Source organism: Podarcis muralis, chromosome 9 (genome assembly GCF_964188315.1).
Source record: "Podarcis muralis chromosome 9, rPodMur119.hap1.1, whole genome shotgun sequence".
NCBI classification, from domain to species: Eukaryota; Metazoa; Chordata; class Lepidosauria; order Squamata; family Lacertidae; genus Podarcis; species Podarcis muralis.
Window position 1 is genome coordinate 10,798,491 of NC_135663.1, and position 24,259 is coordinate 10,822,749.

The 24,259-nt window shown below is 45.1% G+C and overlaps 2 protein-coding genes across 2 annotated transcripts; both read right to left on the bottom strand.

Annotated features, from left to right (window-relative positions):
* Nucleotides 1–314: 314 nt before the first annotated feature.
* On the bottom strand, nt 315–10,515 carry LOC114604607 (16 kDa beta-galactoside-binding lectin-like). The gene is made up of 4 exons (XM_028744869.2): nt 10,377–10,515; nt 5,888–5,967; nt 1,597–1,768; nt 315–673 (listed from the first exon to the last, which is right to left on the bottom strand). Exons 1-4 carry the CDS (start codon nt 10,383–10,385, stop codon nt 527–529), a joined length of 408 nt encoding a protein of 135 aa, XP_028600702.1. The 5' UTR covers nt 10,386–10,515; the 3' UTR covers nt 315–526.
* A 6,522-nt stretch (nt 10,516–17,037) lies between these two features.
* LOC114604567 (16 kDa beta-galactoside-binding lectin-like) lies at nt 17,038–21,270 on the bottom strand. Its single transcript, XM_028744789.2, has 3 exons — nt 21,106–21,270; nt 19,560–19,639; nt 17,038–17,297 (listed from the first exon to the last, which is right to left on the bottom strand). Exons 1-3 carry the CDS (start codon nt 21,112–21,114, stop codon nt 17,042–17,044), a joined length of 345 nt encoding a protein of 114 aa, XP_028600622.2. The 5' UTR covers nt 21,115–21,270; the 3' UTR covers nt 17,038–17,041.
* Nucleotides 21,271–24,259: the final 2,989 nt, after the last annotated feature.

The window sequence follows — 24,259 nt, forward strand, 5'->3', positions numbered from 1 at the left end:
GTGATGAGAGCCCTCAGCTTTTGTGTTGACATATAGAAATTTTTGCCTTACATCTAGCTCAGCAATGTCCACAATGTCCACAGCTGCTCTCTAAGGTTTTGTGCCTCTCACTTCCCAGCCTCACCTAGAGTCAGCACCTTAAGGTGATTCTGAGCAAACTCTGCTCTGTCCTGAAGCCCACCCTACAGCAGTTGATACCAAAGTGGTGCTCTCCAAATATTTTGGTCAGCAACTCCCTTCAGCCCCAGCCAGGATTTTACTACCTTACAACACTCCAACCATCTGCGAGTGGAAGAACGGGATATCTTACACAGTTGACTGTCCCAAAATTTATTCATCTTTTACCATGGAGATGTTTTTCGATGCACTGGGAGGTCGCCCAGGAGGGAATGCGACTCTTTGGGTGAAAAAGGTTTCCCCATCCAAGTTATAAAACAGAACCATGTTAAGCGGTCTACTTTTTTTGGAAGAACACAACTGAGTTTTGTTCAGCCATGTAACAAGGCAACAGGGACGGAGGACTAGATTAGGGGAATTTGAGGACTCGGATCTTGAAGTCTCCTTCCACCGCAATGTACTCGATGGTCTTCAGGCCCAGCCGGTTGAGGAAGGAGATTTCGTGGCCCTCTGCCAGAAGCACCTTGATCTCACCTGGAAGAAAGGTGAAGGAAAGCTGCAAGAAGCAAAAGAAAGAATCATGACCAGTGTGGGAGACACCTTTTTTTTTTAAACATGCCCCAAAGGGGAATGGCAGTCGTTTTGTAGACAGTGCGAGTGGCTGTCCAGAGAGTGTTGATTTGCATCTTCAACACCTCAACATACTGCCTCCTTGCATGTTCAGGGAAGTTTAGAGAAGTTTTCAATGTTGGATGTTTTATTTTTTAATATTCTGTTGGGAGCTGCCCAGAGTGGCTGAGGAAAGCCAGCCAGACGGGCGGGGTATAAATAATAAATTATTATTATTATTATTATTATTATTATTATTATTATTATTATTAAGCCAGGAATCCCAGGAAAGTCACCTCCCTGCCTGTTCCACTCACCTCCATTGGAGTGGATGAGCAGATTTTATTTCTATGAATGAATCAAATGAATCTCAAAGCGGCTCACAAAGGATAAATAGCAATGACATAATAAAATATAACAGAACATCACAAACACAGCATTGATTATATAAAATAATTAACAAATCATCAGTCAAATAATCATCAATAAAACAATCACAGTCTATAAAGAGCCAGTGTGGTGTAGTGGTTAAGAGCGGTAGTCTCGTAATCTGGGGAACCAGATTTGTGTCCTCGCTCCTCCACATGCAGCTGCTGGGTGACCTTGGGCCAGTCACACTTCTTTGAAGTCTCTCAGCCCCACTCACCTCACAGAGTTTGTTGTGGGGGAGGAAGGGAAAGGAGAATGTTAGCCGCTTTGAGACTCCTTAGGGTAGTGATAAAGTGGGATATCAAATTCAAACTCTTCTTTTTCTCTTCTAAAACACTAACAACAAAACAGCAACTAAGAAAATAAGCTGAACATCCCCAATATATGCATTTTCTGCACATCTTCAGTAAGTGCATTTGGTATACACCGCTAAGCGCTCACCTGAACTTTGCCGTCCTGCTCAAAAGGGAAGTCGCTTTCTCTCTGCTCTTCCCCCCATTCCCCATTTTCCTTAGAGTTGCAGACGATGGTGTTCACATCCCCCTTGCAGTCAAAACGCGGGTTGAAGTGAAGGGCGATGTTGTCGCAGTCTTGGCCCAGATTCACAACAAATCTTGGAAAGAATGGCAGACAGAACTGTTGCTGTATGTGTCTGAATTCACATGTGTGACAAGCACTCACGTGTCCACACACACACGCACCCCAACAAGAGCTTTGGGGTCTTTTGCTAGCGCTATAACATGTGTCCATTTACAAATATGTGTTTACCTCTATTCCTATTCCTGTCTAAATAAAACCCCTGACATCCAATAATGTTATTTTATTCTGGGCTGGCAATCCTAAAGACCCCTGAAATACCAGACAGGTCACCCAGTAATTTTTAGAGAGACAATCCAATAGCTTTACCCTTAAGATGGTTGAGAGGGAAATCAACAAAGAAAGCTTAGTTTATTGTTGTTGTTGTTTAGTCATGTCCGACTCTTCGTGACCCCATGGACCAGAGCATGCCAGGCACCTCTGTCCTCCACTACCTCCCGCAGTTTGGTCAAACTCATGCTGGTAACCTCGAAAACACTATCCAACCATCTCATCCTCTGTCGCCCCCTTCTCCTTGTGCCCTCCATCTTTCCCAGCATCAGTGTCTTCTCCAGGGAGTCTTCTCTTCTCATGAGGTGGCCAAAGTACTGCAGCCTCAGCTTCACGATCTGTCCTTCCAGTGAGCACTCAGGGCTGATTTCCTTAAGAATGGATGTGTTTGATCTTCTTGCAGTCCATGGGACTCTCAAGAGTCTTCTCCAGCACCAGAATTCAAAAGCATCAATTCTTCGGCGATCAGGTGAAAATGACAGAATTCATGCATGCCCTTTCAGACGGTAAAATTACAATTTAAGCAGGCAGCAAATCCTACCACACATACACACCTTGATCTGGAAAGGGACAGAACCCTTATTTTCAAAGCCTGGCATGGGCCTGACAATTTTGCCAGGGAACCCACACTAATAGCAAGTTAATAAATTGAGGTAGAGAGGTGGGGTGGAAGACAGAATAGATCTGTCCTTAAGGTGTTTGCTGATTCCTTGGGACCTAGGAAAGCCCACCAACTGAACTTGGTGTATTTATAATATTTCTTGCTAATACATCTTAGTAGGGAATGGAGGGATGCTTGAGATGAGCAATTCTAGTAGCTCTTGTTGTCTTTCCCCCAGAGTTCCCGCCCAGCTCAACCATTTTGCAAATTAATTGTTTGAATGAAACTCACCCTTGTGAGCTTTGACTGCACTGGATGATGGGAATTGTAGTCCCAAAACATCTGGAGGGCCGAGTTTGCCTATGCCTGGTCTATTGATGGCCCCCATCCAAGAATTGGGATAGACCAGGCATAGGCAAACTCAGCCCTCCAGATGTTTTGGGACTACAATTCCCATCATCCCTGACCACTGGCCCTGTTAGCTAGGGAAAATGGGAGTTGTAGTCCCAGAACATCTGGAGGGCTGAGTTTGCCTATGCCTGGAATAGACTCTACTTGGCAACTTGATATACATGCATTGACCTTTATACAAGGCGTGAGGAACTCACGATGCTCCCCTGAATACCTTCAGGGCATGTTTTGAGATGAGGCTGGAATGAGGCTTGTACCAACGTCAAGTCAGGTTTGTGATGGAGAATCTCATGTCATATTTAAAAATGGAAAACAAACGATGTCCCAACTAAAGAAGAATGGCAACTTAAGCTGATGGAATATGCGCAGCTCGCAAAAACTGCAAAAACATTTATTGAATATATGGGGGGGATGTGTACCCCTGAAAACGCTGGCAGCATTAAGATAAATTCAACAGTGTAAATAAGTTTTGATGGATGAAATAATGGAATACTGAATGGTTTAGTTTTTGTAAAATATACAGGGATTTATGATACGCAAAATAAACCATTGAAAAAGAAGAATGGAAGTCATTGATATTTTAAGGATGTTAAAATGAGTATTTTAAATTGCAAAAAAGAAAATTCAGTAAAAATGAGAGAGAGAGAGTCTCATGTCATATTTAAGTTATGACAACCTTTATACTTATGCTATGCAATTTACAGAGCTAAACCATATTATAAGTTCCAACTGACACACCGATGTTCAGAAGAAACACATGTGTGAGTAGCTTACTGGATTTTCATAGAAACAGCAACTGCTATGCAGCTCCCTATACTAGGCATAGACAGATGCTAGCCGGAATATCTTCTGTGTGATTTGGGCTCCATGAAAACACTTCAATTTTAAAATAAAAATAAAAAACCAGGTTAGACTACTCATTGTTGCAGAGTATTCTGCAGCAATTATATGTCTTGAGCTGCAAGTAGACTGATGATGTCAGGAGTTGGACGCAGGAGGAATGGTGGAGGACGCCCTCCACCTTCTCCTGAACCTTCCCAAGAACAAGAGGACAGTATAGATCTAGAACAGTGGCTTGCAGAAGGTCATAGTTCAGAGGCTGCAGAGGAGAGAAGCTGGGAAATATTGGGAGAGGGACAGCAGGAAGAAGAAACACCAGGCCAGACACAACTAACAGACTCAGTGTCTTTGGAGAGCATTCCTGATTCCCCCCCCCCCCCAGGACCAGGCGAGCATTAAGGGTAGTAGAACAGAAGGCTCAGAAGCAGAAAGCTCAGATTAGCCATTATAAGGGTGACGTAGAATAGGAGGGATTGTTGTGGCTCTGGACAGTTAAGAGTTAACACTCCAGTGTCTTTGGAGAGCATTCCTGATTTCCCCCCCCCCCCCCCCCCAGGACCAGGCGAGCATTAAGGGTAGTAGAACAGAAGGCTCAGAAGCAGAAAGCTCAGATTAGCCATTATAAGGGTGACGTAGAATAGGAGGGATTGTTGTGGCTCTGGACAGTTAAGAGTTAACACTCCAGGAGCGTTCTTGATTCACTGGGTGCACTGCCCACATGACCCAAGCATTTTCCTTTGATCTGTGCTCTGTGGGGGCTGAGCTCTCTCTGGAGAGCAGTCTGTCTGAGAATGTGAGCAAGGTAGTTTCGTTTTTGTTAGAGACAGAAAGCTGCGAACATACAGCTAGATTCTGTAGGTTTTTCTTTTCTGTTTGTTATGCTTCTAAATAAAGAGTGATAGAATAGAAGCACTGGTGTCGAGCTGAGTTATCGGAGACACCACGTCGACACAGACAAGCCATTTTATGTTGCGTGTGAACTCTGCTATCATATGGCACATGAGAAGAGTGGCAGCACGCGAGTGGAAGCGTGTGGGCGCCATTGGAAGTTTGTTGGAGTGGCAATAAATCAAATTTATTACAGGGTCGTTGCAGCAGACTCGGTGGGTCAAAGGATTTACGACCCACAAACTTTAACAGGGATGGAGGGGGTTGGACTTTATTTGGAGCAATGCCATTATTTTAGGGAAGCTGCATTCCCTCCTCTCTGTGATCTATGGAATAAATTACTTGGTAAGATTTCCTCTTGTTTGTCTGCTTACTGGCTGCCACTGGGGGCGGGATTGGATTCCCTGAAGCCTGAGAGATGAGGTGAAATGATGGAGCCTAAATTATGCTTCCCTGTGACACTTACAATACACAACTCATGCCAATGCCACATTCCCCCTTCAATAAGTCACAACAAAAATGGAAGCAAGAAGAATTACTGACGAAAGAAGAATGGCAGATGAAATTGATGGACTATGCAGAATTGGATAAATTAACAGGGAGGATTCGAAACCTGCGGGACCAGAGATTCTTAGAAGACTGGAGTAAATATACAAACTATTTGAAAAGTAATAGTAATGAACAGATTACGCTAGTAGAACTGCAAGAAGATTTGTAAGGAGGACTGTGTGAAATATTGCAAGAAAGACTATGAGGAGAATTATTAGTCGATGATAATTAAGAGCAATAGGTAAATTAAGAAATGCAGAATAAGTGATAAAGAACGGAAAATCATCAGAGGTGTTGATGGAAGTCTAAAACATTGTATAAGATAAGAAGTTATATGATTGTTGGAAATGATATGTTTAAAAAAACTAATAAAAATTATTTTAAAAACTCACAACTACCTCGTAAGGTAGGGCTGTGTTCTCTTCTGGGCAGGCTTCCGAGGGCCGTATGTCAGAGGTGTGGAGGACCCCACTTGGCTCCTGTAACCTAAGGTTCCTCAGCCCACCACAAGCAGGAGCAAAAGCCCCACAAGTCCCAGTATTACTTGGAGACACTTTCCCCTCCTTCTCAACTTACTCTTTGCAGTCAGACAAGATCTTCCCCTTCACCTCAACCGTCTCTCCATGCTGAAGTTTCAGATGAGTAACAACCAGTCCCTGCAGCGGGAGGAGAAAGACTTATTTGAGATTCAGGAGAGAAAGGCAGGGCTGTCTTCAGCATATGTGGCGCCGGGGTGAAAAGATCTGCCCGGCGCCACCACCAGCCCCAGGTTGCCCAGTCCCAGGCGCGCAGGAGGGCAGAGCCGGCTGGCTGCCTCAGCGTCTCACTGGCTTCGTTGCCCCCGAACTCGCGGTGCAGAGCCGCCCGCAGCAGAAGAGCCCATCGCGACACTCCGACCAATGGGTGGGCTCTTCCCCAGACTCAACTCTCGGGCCTTGGACTCCCGGCCTGGCGCCCTTGAGAGCCCAGCGCCCAGGTGCCCTGCACCCCTAGCACCTATGGGTAACACGGCCCTGGAGAAAGAGGAGTGGAAATTAAACCAAGAAAACCAGATTGAAAGTATGGATCATGCCTTTGCCCACCAACCCTAACAGATAAGCTTCGGGGATTTTTTTTATCAAGGGTTTTTTTTTTTTTTTAGCATTTTCTTAAGTTCCTTGTGTATTATTAAAGACATACCACATATGAAAAAACAATCTTTTTATATGCAACAACAGCTGCTGATTGCTACTAAATGGAAATCTCAGGGCACACCAACAAAGGATTTGCAAATTAAGTGAGTATCTAGAATTGGCGAAATTAGCTTCAATTATAAAATATCAATCAAATCAAAAGTTAAGAATGGAGTGGAAGTATTTCGAAGATTGTATGTCAAAATATTGTTCTAAAAATGACACGTTAATAGGCTTAGACTAAAAAAATGTAAGCAATAACAAAACCAATAAAGAAAGAAGGAAAAATCAGAATTTAACAAAAATAATTTATTATAGAATGCAAAGGGGAAAAGGTAGAAAGAAATATAAAGAAGTCAAATTGCTGTGGAGGGAAGTAGAGGGGAGGTTTATAATTAAGTGTATAATTATGCCGCTGTTGTAATTTAGATATTTTATGTGAGGAAATCATTGGGAATTTTGGTTATTATGTATATATGTTAAGTTTCAATAAAGATCTTTGAAAATTTACAAAAAGAAAAAGAAAGTATGGATCTTGGAGGAGCAGACTTCCCAGTTACTACAAGACAGGACAAAAGGAAGCAAACCAGCAATAAATAAATAGACAATAAATCGGAACCTCTTTAAGCTTGAGGGCCATATTTACTTCTTGGTTACTTTCCCGGGACCACATGCAAGTTGTAGGTGGGGGCAGAGGCCGAAGTGGGTGGAGCTACCATCATAATTTCAAAAGTGCCATAATGGGGTACACACCCTTCTCTGTCCTCCAGCCAACCAGCCACTGGCAGAACTTAAGGACACACCCCTTAAATGCATAATTTTATTTGTATGCCACCTTTCCATAGTTAAAGCCATGAGCAAGGCGGCTTATAACCTTGGGGGGGAAAGCATAATTACAGTAAAGGTGTGTGTGTAGCACATACTACCAAATGACGACAGAGCAGTTTCTGTAAGAATAAGTAAGGTAAAGTAAAGGGACCCCTGACCATTAGGTCCAGTTGTGGCCGACTCTGGGGTTGCGGCGCTCATCTCGCTTTACTGGCCGAGGGAGCCGGCGTACAGCTTCCGGGTCATGTGGCCAGCATGACTAAGCCGCTTCTGGCGAACCAGAGCAGTGCACGGAAACGCCGTTTACCTTCCTGCCAGAGCGGTACCTATTTATCTACTTGCACTTTGACGTGCTTTCAAACTGCTAGGTTGGCAGGAGCAGGGACCGAGCAACAGGAGCTCACCCCGCCGCGGGGATTCAAACCGCCGACCTTCTGATCGGCAAGTCCTAGGCTCTGTGGTTTAACCCACAGCGCCACCTGCGTCATAATTACAGTAGTCATAAACAATAAATAAAACTTCAAAATACACAACAAAATTAAACACTTTCCACATAGAACCATAGAATCATAGAAATGTTGAGTTGGAAGGGACCCCCAGGTTCCTCTATTATTGGGTTGCCATATTTCAAAAAGTGAAAATTCGAACACAAAGTTGTTGAGTTTTATCGCAAAAGAAGTAGTAGTTTTTGAGCTGTTTTTAATGAAATCCACCAAAATCTACACTTCCAACATGGGTTGCCAAATGTCCAGATTTCCCTGGACATTGCAGCTATTTCCGCCCTGACACTGTTTCCCGGCTATGTCCTGGAAATTCCACACATATGGCAACCCTTCTGTTCCAACCCTCCGCAGCGCAGGAATCTTTCCCACTGCTGGGTGGGCTCGAACTACCAACATAAGATCTAAAGTTAAGATACAAAAAATTAATATCAAAAACAAGCAACAACCTCCCCCCCAAACCCCTCTAAGCAATACCCCAAGTCAGTTCAGCAGCCTCAGATTTTGCAGCTGGAGTCAGTCCGAGGCGTCCCAGGCCAGGTGGGCAAAGGGCTCCAGGGATTTTTGTGTAACTGGTCTCTCCAAACCAAGATGGCCTTGGCTACCTGCAGCTGGATCAATCCTCTTTGTCCAGTTATCTCTAAAAACAAGCCTTCAAGCCCCAAAACAAGTGATCGCCGTGGCAGTTAAAATTTGTGTTCAGATTCCACAGCCAGCCCCTCTAGAACGAGCCACCAATGCATGCAGTCCCTGGGAAAATGGAAATGAGAATACAGTGGATGCTCAGGTTGATCTGTGTGGGATGCACATTCGCAGCCCACAGTGTCTGCAACCCACAGCGCCGCATCTGTGCACGCACGGGTTTCAATTCGGCACTTCTGTGCATGTGTAAAGTGCGATTTAGCGCTTCGGCGCATGTGCGACCGCCGAAACCTGGAAGTAAACCGTTCCTGTACTTCCGAGTTTCGGCGGTCCGTAACCCGCCGAAAAAAACGCAACTTGAAGTGTCTGTAACCCGAGGTATGACTGTACAGGACCAAGGAAGCAGCAACAGCTAAGCCAGGTAAGAATAGACAGGGCTTGTCCACACTTTGGATTGTCCCATGCCTAGTAAGCACAGATCCAATCGGTTTTGCCTTTGCTCTGCCATTACTCCTACAAAACCCGCTCTTGAGTGATAAATTGGAACAAACAGCAATCTGCAGAAAGAATGGCTGCCATTTCATAGGAATCATAGAATCAGAGTTAAAAGGGACCCTGGGGGTCATCTAGTTCAACCCCCTGCAATGCAGGAACACGGACCTGTCCCGAATGGGGATCAAACCTGAGACCTTGGCATGATCAGCATCGTGGTCTAACCGACGGAGCTATCCAGCATTTGTTCCAATGCTTCCCCAGCACCACTCCTTCAGTCCAAATCAGAGCCCTAAATGTGTTTAGAGTTAGATCTGTGGGTTAAACCACAGAGCCTAGGGCTTGCTGATCGCATGGTCGGTGGTTCGAATCCCCACGCCGGGGTGAGCTCCCGTTGCTCGGTCCCTGCTTCTGCCCACCTAGCAGTTTGAAAGCACGTGAAAAGTGCAAGAAGATAAGTAGGTACTGCTCCGGTGGGAAGGTAAACAGCATTTCCGTGCGCTGCTCTGGTTTCGCCAGAAGCGGCTTAGTCATGCTGGCCACATGACCCGGAAGCTGTACGCCGGCTCCCTCGGCCAATAAAGCGAGATGAGCGCCGCAACCCCAGAGTCATCCGCAACTGGACCTAATGATCAGGGGTCCCTTTACCTTTTATCCTGTGAGAAGGAAGCCACCAGATTCACTGTGAAATTAAAATGCTAAGCAGCATCGTTCAGTGCGGTGAATTTACACACTGGGCTTTAGAAATCCCATCTATTCTGTGAGGTCCTTGCTTAAAACCTTGGCTCACATGCCCTTTGTGCATGCAAAAAGTCTTTTTTGTTGTTGTTGCATGCATTCATCTCTTCAGTTACCTTTGTCTCTCCTGAAATAATAAGCTCTTTAGGACAAGACGCCAATCTTTTTTAGAAAGCAGTGTGTGTGTGTGTGTGTGTGTGTGTGTGTGTGTGAGAGAGAGAGAGAGAGAGAGAGAGAGAGAGAGAGAGAGAGAGAGAGAGAGAGAGAGAGATCAGTGGCACAGCATCATCAACAGAGATCTGTCCCGCTGACAAAGCACCAAGAATGTTCACTTAGGAAACCAGAAACAAGAAGAAATGCAAGTTGCGCACAACAGTGATCAGGAAACAGGCTAACTTTTCTCCAAAGAGAACAACCCGAGAACATCAGGAGAACCTCTTAGATGAGGCCAAGGACCCATCTAATCTACCTACCATCCTATTCTTACAGTGGCCACCCAAACACCCGTGGCTAATCTGCAAGCAGGACCTGGGCACAAGAGCCCTCTCCCTTCCTACAGTTTCCAATAACTTCTTCTTATTAAGCTTCTTATTAATGCCCCTTAGTTCTCCAGCCCTGCTCAGTTACAGTAGCACGTCTTGCAACCTCAGCAGCAACAGCCTGCTGTCCTAACAGCAACAATCCAGGACTCACACACTCCATGATGCCGTCCTCCTGGGGTCCAGCCAGTGAATAAAGGCAGCGAGGCTCTCTTCCCTCTATTCTCAGCTCTGTGACTCAGCGAAAGAAGTCAGGACAGCTGCCTTTTAAAAGGACTCGGCCAGGAAGACCCCCCTCCCAGCTGTTTTTAAATAGCTGGGCAAACTGCACCACATGACTGAAAGTGTGTGTTGTGAGTGGAGGGTCTGCTCAGATATCCAGAAATTTAAGCTGGGGGAAATCAGAGTCAATGGGCAAAAAAACCCAACCCCCTAACCTGCCTCAGATGAATGGGAACATTGATAACAAACACAAGCGGCTGACACTATTTCTGTGTGCAATTGATGCCAGCAACCTCCTGGCTGGCATTCGCTGAAACATTTGTTCATTGTTTGATCTGGGTTTTGGATGCCAGCAGAAAAGCAGGCAGCAGGAGACACTGGAAAGACTGAGATGTAAATCACTTTTATTGGCTTTCAGTGAGGTAGGTAAAGGTAAAGGGACCCCCAACCATTAGGTCCAGTCGTGGCCGACTCTGGGGTTGTGGCACTCATCTCGCTTTATTGGCCGAGGGAGCCGGCATACAGCTTCCGGGTCATGTGGCCAGCATGACTAAGCCACTTCTGGCGAACCAGAGCAGTGCATGGAAACGCCTTTTAGCTTCCCGCCAGAGCGGTACCTATTTATCTACTTGCACTTTGACGTGCTTTCGAACTGCTAGGTTGGCAGGAGCTGGGACCGAGCAACGGGAGCTCACTCCGTCGTGGGGATTCGAACCGCCAACCTTCTGATAAGCAAGTCCTAGGCTCTGTGGTTTAGCCCACAGCACCACCCGTGTCCCTTCAGTGAGGTGGGGCAGGACCCAAAAGTAGCCTTGTGTGGTCAACGCTCCTGGTTCACAAAGATTTGTGCAAAAGTTGGAAGTGCAGCTTAACCAGAAATCTTTAAAAAGTCTATATGTTCCCGAACTCCAAAGTTCAGGAATGCTTTAGTATACCCCATTTTGTATGTCTCTGTGGTTGGAAGTCTCTCTTTGGAGACAAGCAAAGGGGTTTGTTGTTGTTCTATTTTTACCCCATTCATCTGATTGGATTGCCCCAAGCCACTTTGGGTGGTAAATTAGATTCTGTTGCATTTAAGTGAGAAACTACCTAATCCTCACTTCTCAGACTAATACATGAACTGAAACACAAGAATCCTTCAAGCTTTGCATTTCTCCAAATTTTGTGACGCAGTTCTCCAGCCAATGTGGTACAGAAATGCATATATTGTGACCGTAACATAAAAATGCATGATATTAGGGAAAGCTTCATGCAAAAATCTGTATGTTAAAAATCTGCATACAAAAGTGTGCGTATTGTGAGAAATTCACACAAATATACTGTTGAATTTTCATGGGGATATTTTTTCAGTGTAGTTTGCTCTGGTAATCTGGTGAACTGGACACTGTAAAAATGAGAGAAACCAAATTGGACAGACTCGCCCACCCCTACTGGACCAACATTCTCTGATCAAGGTTGTCGTGCTTGTGCAACACTTGCGAAGAACCTCAAATGAGAATAACAAGTAAGAAAATCAGGATGTAACCCCCAAAATTAGCTCTGGGACACCATAAATCATACACCCATTGCATCTAAGAGAGTATTGTCTGAAGGACTGGGTTGATTCCTGTCCAGCCCAAAGCTCAACTCTATCTGCAAGGCACTGAAAAGGGCATGTAAGTACATCCCCAATATCTAAAATAAGTTTAAAAATAATAACTGGGGGTGCCTAAGCCCATATTTGCTCCAAATGAGGGCAAATTGTAAGCAAGCACAATTCATTACATTGCACAACATCATTGCTGATCACAAGACACATCTGTCAAGGCACAGGTCTGAGCTTCCAGATTTCCATCTTCGCGGAACTTGAGTCAACATGCCTTCTTATCTTAAACCGGCAGGCTTTTCGATAATTGAATTAATAAACATCCCTTTAATGATCCCTCCAGAGATTCTGAAAAAATGGCAAAAATGGCAAAGTGATCTTTTAACGGTCCAGGAAAAGCAAGCATATCTGGGCAGAGTCAAAGAAGCAGTTGTTTGTGGAATAAAAGACCTTACAGCAACAAAGCACCTTCAGAGAAGGAACGGATTGTTTCCCAGGTAGAGTTCTGCCCGGCCTGTGCTGGAATCTTTTGGCAATCTTTGGAACATTATCACCCCCTTGGGAATTCAACACACAGGAAGAGGAATGCACCTGCAAGCTTACGTCCATTTTCTCTTCTTTTATTTAACCGCTCTGCTTGGGGCCAGTCTTGCAGCTCTTTAATAATAATAAATAATAATAATAATAATAATAATAATAATAATAATAATAATAATAATAATAATAAAAAATAATAATAATAATAATAATAATAATAATTTATTTATTATTTATACCCTGCCCATCGGGCAGGGTTTCCCCAGCCACTCTGGGCGGCTTACAAAAAAACACTAAAATACAATAGCCTATTAAACATTAAAAGCTTCCCTAAACAGGGCTGCCTTCAGATGTCTATTTTTCTCTTTCTCTGGTGGGAGGGCATTCTACAGGAATAGCTCTGTCTTACAGGCCCAACGGAAGGAGGTTAAATCCTGCAGGGCCCTGGTCTCATGGGACAGAGCATTCCACCAGGTTGGAGCCATCACTGAAAAGGCCCTGGCCCTGGTGGAGGATAGTCTGACTTCCTTAAGGTCCAGGACCTCTAAACTATGGTTATTCATGGACTTTAAGGTCCTCTGCAGGGCATACCAGGAGAGGCGGTCCCGTAGATACGAGTGCTGGAAGTTGCCCAGAGTGGCTGGGGCAACCCAGTCAGATGGGTGGGGTATATTATTATTGGTAAGCCTTCAAATGAACTCCTCCCCACTACTTTATTTTTACTTAAAAACTCCCCAGGGAGGTGGTGCTGGAAGAGAGGGTTGTTTAGGTCTCCCACATCAACTGTTTTCCAGATCCAAAGAGCATCCCATCTCCAAAGCCACTGGGGAAAGGCCATAGGTAGACCTGAAGCAAAAATATAAAAACTTTCTTGTTGTTGTTGTTGTTTAGTTGTGTCCAACTCTTCGTGACCCCATGGACCAGAGCATGCCAGGCACTGCCTCCCACAATTTGGTCAAACTCATGCTGGTAGCTTCGAGAACACCGTCCAACCATCTCATCCTCTGTCATCCCCTTCTGCTTGTGCCCTCAATCTTTCCCAACATCAGGGTATTTTCCAGGGAGTCTTCTCTTCTCATGAGGTGGCCAAAGTATTGGAGCCTCAGCTTCACGATCTGTCCTTCCAGTGAGCACTCAGGGCTGATTTCCTGAAGAATGGATGCGTTTGATCTTCTTGCAGTCCATGGGACTCTCAAGAGTCTTCTCCAGCACCATAATTCAAAAGCATCAATTCTTTGGCGATCAGCCTTCTTTATGGTCCAGCTCTCACTTCCATACATCACTACTGGGAAAACCAGAGCTTTAACTATATGGGCCTTTGTCGGCAAGGTGATGTCTCTGCTTTTTAAGATGCTGTCTAGGTTTGTCATTGCTTTTCTCCCAAGAAGCAGGCGTCTTTTAATTTCGTGACTGCTGTCACCACCTGCAGTGATCATGGAGCCCAAGAAAGTAAAATCTCCCATTGCCTCCATTTCTTTCCCTTCTATTTGCCAGGAGGTGATGGGCCCAGCGGCCATGATCTTAGTTTTTTTTATGTTGAGCTTCAGGACATATTTTGTGCTCTCCTCTTTCACCCTCATTAAAAGGTTATTTAATTCCTCCTCACTTTCTGCCATCAAGGTTATGTCATCTGCATATCTGAGGTTGTTGATATTTAAGTCCTTTAATAAGACCTGCAACTTGCTTCAGCCAATAGGTGGCACACTCAGCATTAGTTATTAGCAGTTATGTTTCAGAAAACAAGAACACACCTTGTAAACTGCAATTTTAGGGCAGCAAAAGGAACTAATAGTAGGCTTCTTTGACTCTAGAGAAAAGAGAAAGCAGCAGCAGCATCTTGGCCTCGCTTCTCTTAAAAACATAGCAATGCATTTGTAAAACCAAACCAAATTATATTTAAGATACCCTCCCATTTATACTGAACTGCCACAATTCAAGCAGAAAGTCACAGAAGAACATCTAAGTTTGCATGTGCCATCACATGCAAGCCTTAGCTAACTGAAGAGGACAACAAAAAAAATCCCAAAAAACGAAGGCTGGATCCCGTTTTGTATGTTTGATGCAGTTTTGCACAGTAAACACACCACCCCTCCCACTTCAGATGAGGACAACCTTTGATGCTGCTTCAACAGAGGGCCCCCCTATCAAGGCGGCTGTTTAGAATAGATACCAAGCCAAGAGAGAGAAATGTTTGAGGTCAATGACTCAGGAAACCCCGGCAGAGGGGATCATGGCTTCCTCTTTGCTGTCAATCAAAAGCAGAAGAGCATAATCCAAAAGATGTTATAAAATACAGGTGGGGACCCTCAGGACAGGGAGCCAAATGTGGCCCCCAGGACCCTCTTATCTGGCCCTTGGAAGTATGCCCAGGCCACAACCCTCACCAACCCATTAGATGTCAAGGAAATAAGCAACTATCTTACTTTTAAAAGACAACTGAAGGCAACCCTGTTTAGGGAATTTTTTATTGTTTAATGCTGTATTGTGTTTTTAATATTCGGTTGGAAGCCGCCCAGAGTGGCTGGGGAAAACCAGCCAGATGGGCGGGGTATTAATAATAATATAATAATAATTTTATTTATTTTATTTTTATTATTATTCATCATCATCATCATCCCTGCTCTGTATTCCATGAGTTTTGCCTGCCTTCAATGTGTTCTTGAAATCTGACCATTTCTCTTGGTGGCCTGGATATAGGACCAAAGAGGGCTGGGTGAGCGTGCAGAGAACCTGAAAGGTGAAATTCCCATGTGTTGGGCCTCTGACCCAATCAACTGTTCCCACATGGCAGCGCTCTGGAGGTTGTCTAGGTCAGAATGAGGCCCTCAAGCTGAAAAACGGTTCACCATTCCCATTTTAAAATCAAAACATGCGATGTGGCCTTTCTCGGAATAACACAATTGAATTTATTCATCCACAGGACGAGGGGGGACAAGTTTGAGGACTCTGAGGTTAATGTCTCCTTGCACTGCTATGTAGCTGATGACATCCAGGCCCACACGGTTGGGGAAGGTATATTCGTGGCCCTCTGCCAAGACTTTTATCTCTGAAGAAAGAAAGGTGAAGGAGATCTGAAAGAAGCAGAAGGAGGAATCACAATTGGCGTTGGACACAAAACACTTATAACAAAGCCCGATGGTGTTTGAAGACTTCTAGCAGAATGGCAGTCATTCTGGAGACGTTCAGACTTGACCATTCAGTGTCCAGGTCTTGTGCAAGAGCATCATGAGCTGCTTCGACCCCAGGGCTCTTCATGGTGGCCGAGTTTGTGCCCTTCCAAAGCCCAAGAGCCAGACTTGTCTTAACTCTACATGTTAATACATTAAAAGACTGTACAGCCATACCTTGGATCTGAAACGCCTGGGCTCCCAAACAAATTGGCTCCCGAACGATCGAAACCTGGGAGTGAGTGTTCCGGTTTCTGAACAATTTTTGGAAGCCGAACATCTGGCACAGTTTCCAATTGACTGCAGGATGCCCCTGCAGCCAATCAGAAGCCGCATCTTGGTTTTTGAATGGTTCTGGTTTAGACCACAGCGCCACCTGCGTCCCTCTAGCTAGATTAGGGGACCATAATAGCCAAAGTATTGTTAGGGCAGCTGGCAGGATGGCCTAGGAGGGTTGGTTGACTTGGTGTGAACTTGTGAGTTTAGCAGAGTCTACACCAACCTCAGGGACGCGGGTGGCGCAGTGGGTTAAACCACAGAGCCTAGGACTTGCCGATCAGAAGGCCGCAGTTCGAATCCCCGCAATGGGGTGAGCTCCCGTTGCTCAGTCCCTGCTCCTGCCAACCTAGAAGTTCGAAAGCACGTCAAAGGGCAAGTAGATAAATAGGTACCGCTCCAGTGGGAAGGTAAACAGCATTTCCGTGCGCTGCTCTGGTTCGCCAGAAGCGGCTTAGTCATGCTGGCCACATGACCCAGAAGCTGTACGCCGGCTCCCTCGGCCAATAAAGCGAGATAAGCACCACAACCCCAGAGTCGCCCACGACTGGACCTAATGGTCAGGGGTCCCTTTACTAAAGTGGTGGTATAGAATGCCTTAGTTTAACCATGTGTTGTGTGAATACTTCCTTTTGTCTACCCTAATCCTTCTATAACTTATATTCATTGGATGGTCCTGGTCTATGGAATTGCCAGTTTAAGTTTTGCTCTGTTTCTTGCTTTTCCAGCAACCCCAGAGTCGGCCACGACTGGACCTAATGGACAGGGGTCCCTTTACCTTTATATCAACCTCATCTTCTGGATGACAAGTCCCATCAGCCTGAGACAACACACCTGGAAGCCACCAGCTTGGCTAAAAAACAGCTTGGAAGGTGAGATCTTAGAAGAAGACACACAGTGGGGTTCCAGTTGTCCTGTACATAGACACTCCAAGTGCTGTTGGACTGCTGGCCCCATCGTGCCTGACCACTGGGCAAGCTGGCTGGGGCTGATGGGAGTTTGGAGCGCAATGTCACCTGGAGAACCACAAGTTCACAACCCCCCGGCGGACCTCCACCATAATGGAACCAGGACTTGCAGAGAAACCCACCCACCCCACTTCTGCCAAGTCCTTACCTTGACTTTGCCGCCTTGCTCAAAAGGGAAGAAGTTTAGTCTCTCCTCTTTCCCCCACTTCCCCAGCTTCTTGAAATTGCAGACAATGACGTTCACATCGGTCCGGTAGTTAAAGCGGGGGTTGAAGTGAAGGACGACGTTTTCACAGTCTTGGCCCAGATTCACAACAAAGCTTGGCGAGGATAACAGATACGAAGCAAAGATACAGAGTGAAACCAGCAGAGCAACTAATACAAGCCCCCAGTACCAGGTATTGACATATGGGCTATGCAGCTAGGACGTCTTCAGTCCAAAGATTTAGGTTTCGTGAGAACTCTTAACTATAAAGCAAAGTTCCAGATTGCAGAGAATACAGTGGTACCTTGGGTTAAATATGCTTCAGGTTACAAACTCCGCTAACCCAGAAATACTACCTCGGGTCAAGAACTTTGCTTCAGGATGAGAACAGAAATCACACACTGGCAGCGCAGCAGCAGCAGGAGGCCCCATTAGCTAAAGTGGTAGGTACCTCAGGTTAAGAACAGTTTCAGGTTAAGAACAGACCTCCGGAGCGAATTAGGTACTTAACCCGAGGTACCACTGTAATGAAGTCTTTGTCTGCCTGGAGCTGAATGTATATCCTGGGTAGGCAAACTAAGGCCTGGGGGCCTGATCCAGCCCAATCGCCTTCTAAATCCAGCCCGCAGATGGTCCGGGAATCAGCGTGTTTTTACATGAGTGAATGTGTCCTTTTATTTAAAATGCATCTCTGGGTTATTTGTGGGGCACAGGAATTCATTCATTTCCCCCCCCCAATATAGTCCGGCCCCCTACAAGGTCTGAGGGACAGTGGACTGGCCCCCTGCTGGAAAAGTTTGCTGACGCCTGATGTATATTGCTGGGGTGACAAGATAGAGCCCACTCCCTGTTTGTTGTGCCTTCCTTCTGCGTAGCTTTTAAGTTACTTAATTCATGTCAACCTCACAACCCCACATTCACCCTTAAATAGCTTCTTATAGAATTGTAGAGTTGGGACCCAAAGGATCATTCTAGTCCAACCCCCTGCAATGTAGGACTTACAACAATCTTGCAATGTAAGCTGGCATTCTTATCCCTCTACCGCAGATGAGGGCTAACAACTTGCAGAAAGTTGTGTCCAGGGTGGCTGTCTACCAGCTCCATCTGGTATGCAGGCTGAGACCCTACCTCCCCGCTGACTGCCTCATCAGAGTGTGCATGCTCTGGTCATCTCCCGCTTGGACTACCAGAATGCACTCTATGTGGGGCTACCTTTGAAGGTGACCCGGAAACTACAACTAATCCAGAATGCGGCAGCTAGACTGGTGACTGGGAGCGGCTGCCAAGACCACATAACACCCGTGTTGAAAGACCTACACTGGCTCCCAGTATGTTTCCGAGCACAATTCAAAGTGTTGGTGCTGACCTTTAAACCCCTAAACAGCCTCGGTCATGTATACCTGAAGGAGCGTCTCCACCTCTATCGTTCAGCCCGGACACTGAGGTCCAGCGCCAGGGGGCTTCTGGCAGTTCCCTCACTGCGAGAAGTGAGGTTACAGGGAACCAGGCAGAGGGCCTTCTCGGTGGTGGCACCCGCTCTGTGGAACACCCTCCCACTAGATGTCAAAGAGAACAACAACTACCAGACTTTTAGAAGACATCTGAAGGCAGCCCTGTTTAGGGAAGCTTTTAATGTTTGATGCATTACTGGATTTTAATATTTTGTTGGAAGCTGCCCAGAGTGGCTGGGGAATTATTATTATTATTATTATTATTATTATTATTATTATTATTATTAGGACCGAGCAGGATAAGCAGAACCTAGAGAAAAAATGGTCAAGGGGGCTATGTGTTCCCCACCTGCACATGTTTTAAAGGATTGGCAGATCAGCCGCCCCAACTGTATTTTGTTGGTTAAAGAGCATCTTTCCGCAACCTGGTGCCCTTCAGATGTTTGGGACAAGCCCTCGCCAGCATACCCAGCAGTCAGGGGTGATGGGATTTCAGTTCTGGAGGGCACCAGGTTGGGGAAGCCTGATCTAAAGGGTGGGAATGAAACCAAAGAGTTCAGATTGCAAGGAGGAGGGTTTCATGCGCACACTAGAACAGCAAGGAGGGGGATTAACATTTTCCAGGTGAGCGCAACACGCCGGAGGCAAACGTTGCTTGCAATTTTTACCTTTGTACAGTGAGATAATTTCTATGCAGATTGACATACCTCTCTGCATCCGAGCAAGAGGCATATCGGAGTTCATGGACACATTCCAGCCAGGCCAGAAAACTTAGGAAGGGTGTGGAGCAGGGCCAGGGAAATATGAAGTCTGAGACAGTTCTGAGGGCCAGAGACAGAGAGAGATGGAGGGCCGCATTCTGCCCCAAGGCTGAGGTTCCTCACCACTGCAGTCCTGGGAACACTCTTCCCGCCTTCTCATCTTACCTTTTGGCATCTTCCCAGCATCTCCCGTTCACTAGAACCGTGTCTCCGTGTAGAAGTTGAAGGTGGGTAGCAATCAGCTTCTACGGCAGGGGAAACCAGACAGGTTTTCAATCATAGAGATAGCATGGTGAGATTTAGCAGAGACAGAGGAAAGGAGAGGGGAAATTAGTGCTGTTACAATCTTTGGCCAGGAAACAAATTGAGCCCACGAGTCATGGGTGGAAAAGACTTTCTAATTTCTACAAGACAAGACCAAAGGATGCAGCCAGCAACAAACAAATAGACAAGAGCATAGGTAATACAGTGGTACCTCAGGTTACATACGCTTCAGGTTACAGACTCCTCTAACCCAGAAATAGTGCTTCAGGTTAAGAACTTTGCTTCAGGGTAAGAACAGAAATTGGGCTCCAGCAGCGCGGCAGCAGCAGGAGGCCCCATTAGCTAAAGTGATGCTTCAGGTTAAGAACAGTTTCAGGTTAAGTACGGACCTCCGGAACGAATTAAGTACTTAACCAGAGGTACCACAGTATCTCATTTGTCATAGGAGGGGCAGAGCAGGGTAAACTACACTAAAGTTTCCTACAATCAAGCAGTATATAAATTTTATGAAATAATAATTAAAAAATGACTTCACTCACTGGTTGAAAACACTGCAAGGCAGCAGGAGCCAGGCTAACATTACCTCGCAGAAATTGCTTAGAAGGGTACCTGCACCTTTTGCTCTATAACTTTCTTTCTAGTGGGCTAGAAATTTCTATTTTTAAAATAGAAGCTCAGAGTCTGGGCCCCCTCACAGCCACCTGCCTTGGGCAGTTTGAGCATGAAAAGCTACATTTGCACACCTCCATCCCCTAAAATCACATTATACTTGCTTCTCCCACAGGTAAACCTTTGTTTGCAAGTTCGGTGGGACCCATCTTTTCAATTTATGCTGGAAATCACCATGCATTTTGATAATACGGTCTCATCATTAACAGAGGAGAGAAAAAGATTCCATTGAGCACATGGCTTGAGAATATGGACAGATTAGCTACATATGAACGAATTGCATGTCGACGCAAATTAAGAATGGATAAATATGAAGAAATCTGGAATGAATATTTAAGCGATAAGGCGGATAGTGGGGGGAGGAGAGAGAGGTGAGAAAATATTGTTAAAAAGGTGCCGTCATAGGTATATCGGTGTATTTAAATCTGAATTGTCAAATTGTGTTATTATTGTTATTATGGTTTTTGTTGTAGTGTCTTTTGCGGTTGTTGTTTGCATAAAAAAAAACGATTAAATAAATTTAAACAAACAAACAAACAAAAACAGAGGAGAGTCCCACTGACAAAACACACACAAAAAAGAATTTAGTAAGAAACCAGAAACAAGAAGACAGGGAAGGCTAGAAGTGCCACACATAGATTGTGTCCTAGCTGATAGCTGTTAACTCATTCCCAAGCTGATAGGTTCCCAGCTCTGTTCAGTGCCTGTTGCTTGTATTACCACCTCAATACCAACAGTCTCCTAGTCTTACAGCAGCAACAGAGAACCCGGGACTCACCGTCTCCATGATACAATCTCGCTAGGGTCCAACAGGTAAGCAATACTTTCTTCCCTCTTCTCTCTGAGATTCAATAAATCAAGCCACTTCCAGCTGCTTTTTAAAAGGTTTCAGCAAAGACGCCCCAGCTGCCCTTAAATACCTGGGGAAATTGCATCACGTGACAAAAAGGTTATCCTCTGAGTGAAGACCTGCAGAAATGCTAGGAGGAAAAATCAGTCAATGGGGTGGGAAGCTAGTGGCTTTCAAATGAATGGAAACACTAATCGTAAACTCAAACAGCTGATGCTATTTCTTAATGTGCAATTGATCCCAGCAGCCTCCTGCCTTGGGCTCCTTGAAATATTTGGTCATTGCTTCTTTGATTTGATTTGGATTTTGGAAAGCAGCACAAGCAGCAAAGGCCGGCCGGCCAATTAAATTAGATTTAGATGTAAATCGCTTTTATAGGCCTACAGCAGTGAAGTGCTCCTGATATCTGCTGTAAAGTTTTAATTTCAGCAGGCGTTTCTGGGATACAGCAGAAAGAAGCAGGAAGGCTTAAAGAGAAAGCAAAGCACAAAATGTAGAAGGGCCACTTGTCTTTCTGTTCTTAGGTTCAATAACCATTTGGTAGCTGATATTCTCCTGGCACAGTGGACACTGCAGTCTGTTGCTTGTTCCAACAAACTTTATGGGCCTGCAAAAGCACTATGTTAAACACTGGGAGCTGCCTTACCTAATTTCTCTTATGAAAATAGGGACGGCCTCTTCTCCCTCAAGAAACCCAGCCAGATGGGCAGGGTATAAATAAATATGTATTATTATTATTATTATTATTATTATTATTATTATTATTATTATTATTCCTGCATTTGATCTCTCCAAACACATAAATTGAATACAATCTACAGTGGTCACCTTGAGCCAATTACAAGCACTCCAGGTAACCTACCTAGCAGGAGTGTGTAAAGAATAAATGAGAAGAAGGGAATAAATGTGGGAAGGGATCATATACAACAGCTTCCACAGATAAATGGAATGAAATCAAATTTTAGCTGAAAGCTGCCTTGAGTCGCTGTAAGGGAGAGAGGTGGAATATAGTAATAGTAATAATAAAAATGATGGAAACTGAGAATGCTCAGGAACATACCAAAGAGTAAATCCTATTGAACTCAGTGGGAATTAGTTCTGAGTAAAAATGCTTAGGATTACACTATAAGGCTACACAGTCTTTCTTTTAAAATTTATTCATTTTTCTTTTTCATTCATTACATACATCTCAAGTTCTTAACATTTACTATATCTTCCTCCCTCCCTCCCTCCCCTCCAAGGCTTCCCCCAACTTCCACTTCTGGTTTGTTTCTATTTTCACCCACTTTGGACGCGGGTGGTGCTGTGGGTAAAAGCCTCAGCGCCTAGGGCTTGCCGATCGAAAGGTCGGCGGTTCGAATCCCCGCGGCGGGGTGCGCTCCCGTTGTTCGGTCCCTGCTCCTGCCAACCTAGCAGTTCGAAAGCACGTCAAAGTGCAAGTAGAGAAATAGGTACTGCTCCGGCGGGAAAGTAAATAGCGTTTCCATGCGCTGCTCTGGTTCGCCAGAAGTGGCTTAGTCATGCTGGCCACATGACCCGGAAGCTGTACGCTGGCTCCCTCGGTTAGTAAAGCGAGATGAGCGCCGCAACCCCAGAGTCGGCCAGGACTGGACCTAATGGTCAGGTCCCAGGCCTGCCAACCTAGCAGTTCGAAAGCACCCCCGGGTGCAAGTAGATAAATAGGGACCGCTTACCAACGGGAAGGTAAACGGCGTTCCGTGTGCTGCGCTGGCTAGCCAGATGCAGCTTTGTCACACTGGCCACATGACTCGGAAGTGTCTCCGGACAGCGCTGGCCCCCGGCCTCTTGAGTGAGATGGGCGCACAACCCCAGAGTCTGTCAAGACTGGCCCATACGGGCAGGGGTACCTTTACCTTTACCTTTAACAGAAAGAAGTTATTAATAACATACCATCAAGCCTAAAAGCATAAAAATAAAAGTGACTACATCATCATATTTCACTATCTTCTAAACATTTTCTAATGCTGATAATGTGAATGTTTATTTAAATCCTACCATCAAGTCTATTGACTTTCTTTGTTTCTGCAAATATAATATGAACGGTTTCCAATCTTTTTCAAAGCCTCTGTTGTCTTTTTCTCTTGGTCTATCTGTCATTTTTTTGCCAGTTCTGCATAGTTCATCAACTTCTCTTGCCATTTTTCTTTAGTTGGTATTTCTCCAGTCTTCCAATTTCGTGCAATCAAAATTCTTGCTGCTGTAGTGGCACACATAAATAAAGTCCTCGTTCCTTTTGGTATGTCTTAACCTAAAGGCTACCCAGTCTTTACCCAGTTACCTGGGAGTAAGCTCCATTGATTGCAGTGGGACTTACTTCTGAGTAGACAGTGCACGGCTCCATTTACAGTAAAGGAATCAACACTCCCTGTGTGTCCTAAGAAAAGGCTGGCTGCTGACGCATCGCAGTTAAAGAATTTAGAGTGGATTGGTGACCTTTTCCTCAAAAGGCCTTCATATGCCAGCGTCACCATGTTTTTCATTGGGTGCAGGTATTTTATTTTCGGGATAAACAGGGCTCTTTTGGCACCCACCCACACCACCTTTAATTGTTCTCCGAGATGTGGAGGGAGGGAAAAAGGAAAACCGGGACATTCTGCGATCAAATCAGAAACCGGGACAGATTCCGTAATGCCGGGGCTAGGCCTTGAAAATCGGGACACTTGGAAGATTTGCACTGACTGCAGTGCCAGATTTACGCCCAAAAATTTTTTAAGGAAAAAGAAACCGGATGTACATTTCCAAAATATAAGATAAAAACAAATAAAATAAAACCTACATACAGCAACATTGTTTTGTGTTGTGGAGGCTCCTGTGATGTAAGTAATGGGCCCCACCTGCTAGCCTGCTCCCTAAAATATCACAGGTTTGCTCATTTCTATATATAGGGTGCCCACATTCTGCATGGCTTTAGATACCTGTTAGATCCATAAATTACCATATAGCATATATTCAATACAAAAAACAGTGACAATTTGTTGTTGACAAAGGACAGCTGGACATATAAAGGGCCCCATTACCTTCAGTAGCTTAAAGGTAAAGGGACCCCTGACCATTAGGTCCA

Excerpts from the sequence above, each read along its gene's own strand:
- LOC114604607 (XM_028744869.2), bottom strand. Across the intron at positions 1,769-5,887 it reads ATCTTGTCTGACTGCAAAGA|ATTTGTTGTGAATCTGGGCC; the intron begins GTAAGTTGAGAA and ends ATTCTTTCCAAG. Across the intron at positions 674-1,596 it reads AGCAGGACGGCAAAGTTCAG|CTTTCCTTCACCTTTCTTCC; the intron begins GTGAGCGCTTAG and ends TGCTTCTTGCAG.
- LOC114604567 (XM_028744789.2), bottom strand. Across the intron at positions 17,298-19,559 it reads TGCTGGGAAGATGCCAAAAG|CTTTGTTGTGAATCTGGGCC; the intron begins GTAAGATGAGAA and ends ATCCTCGCCAAG.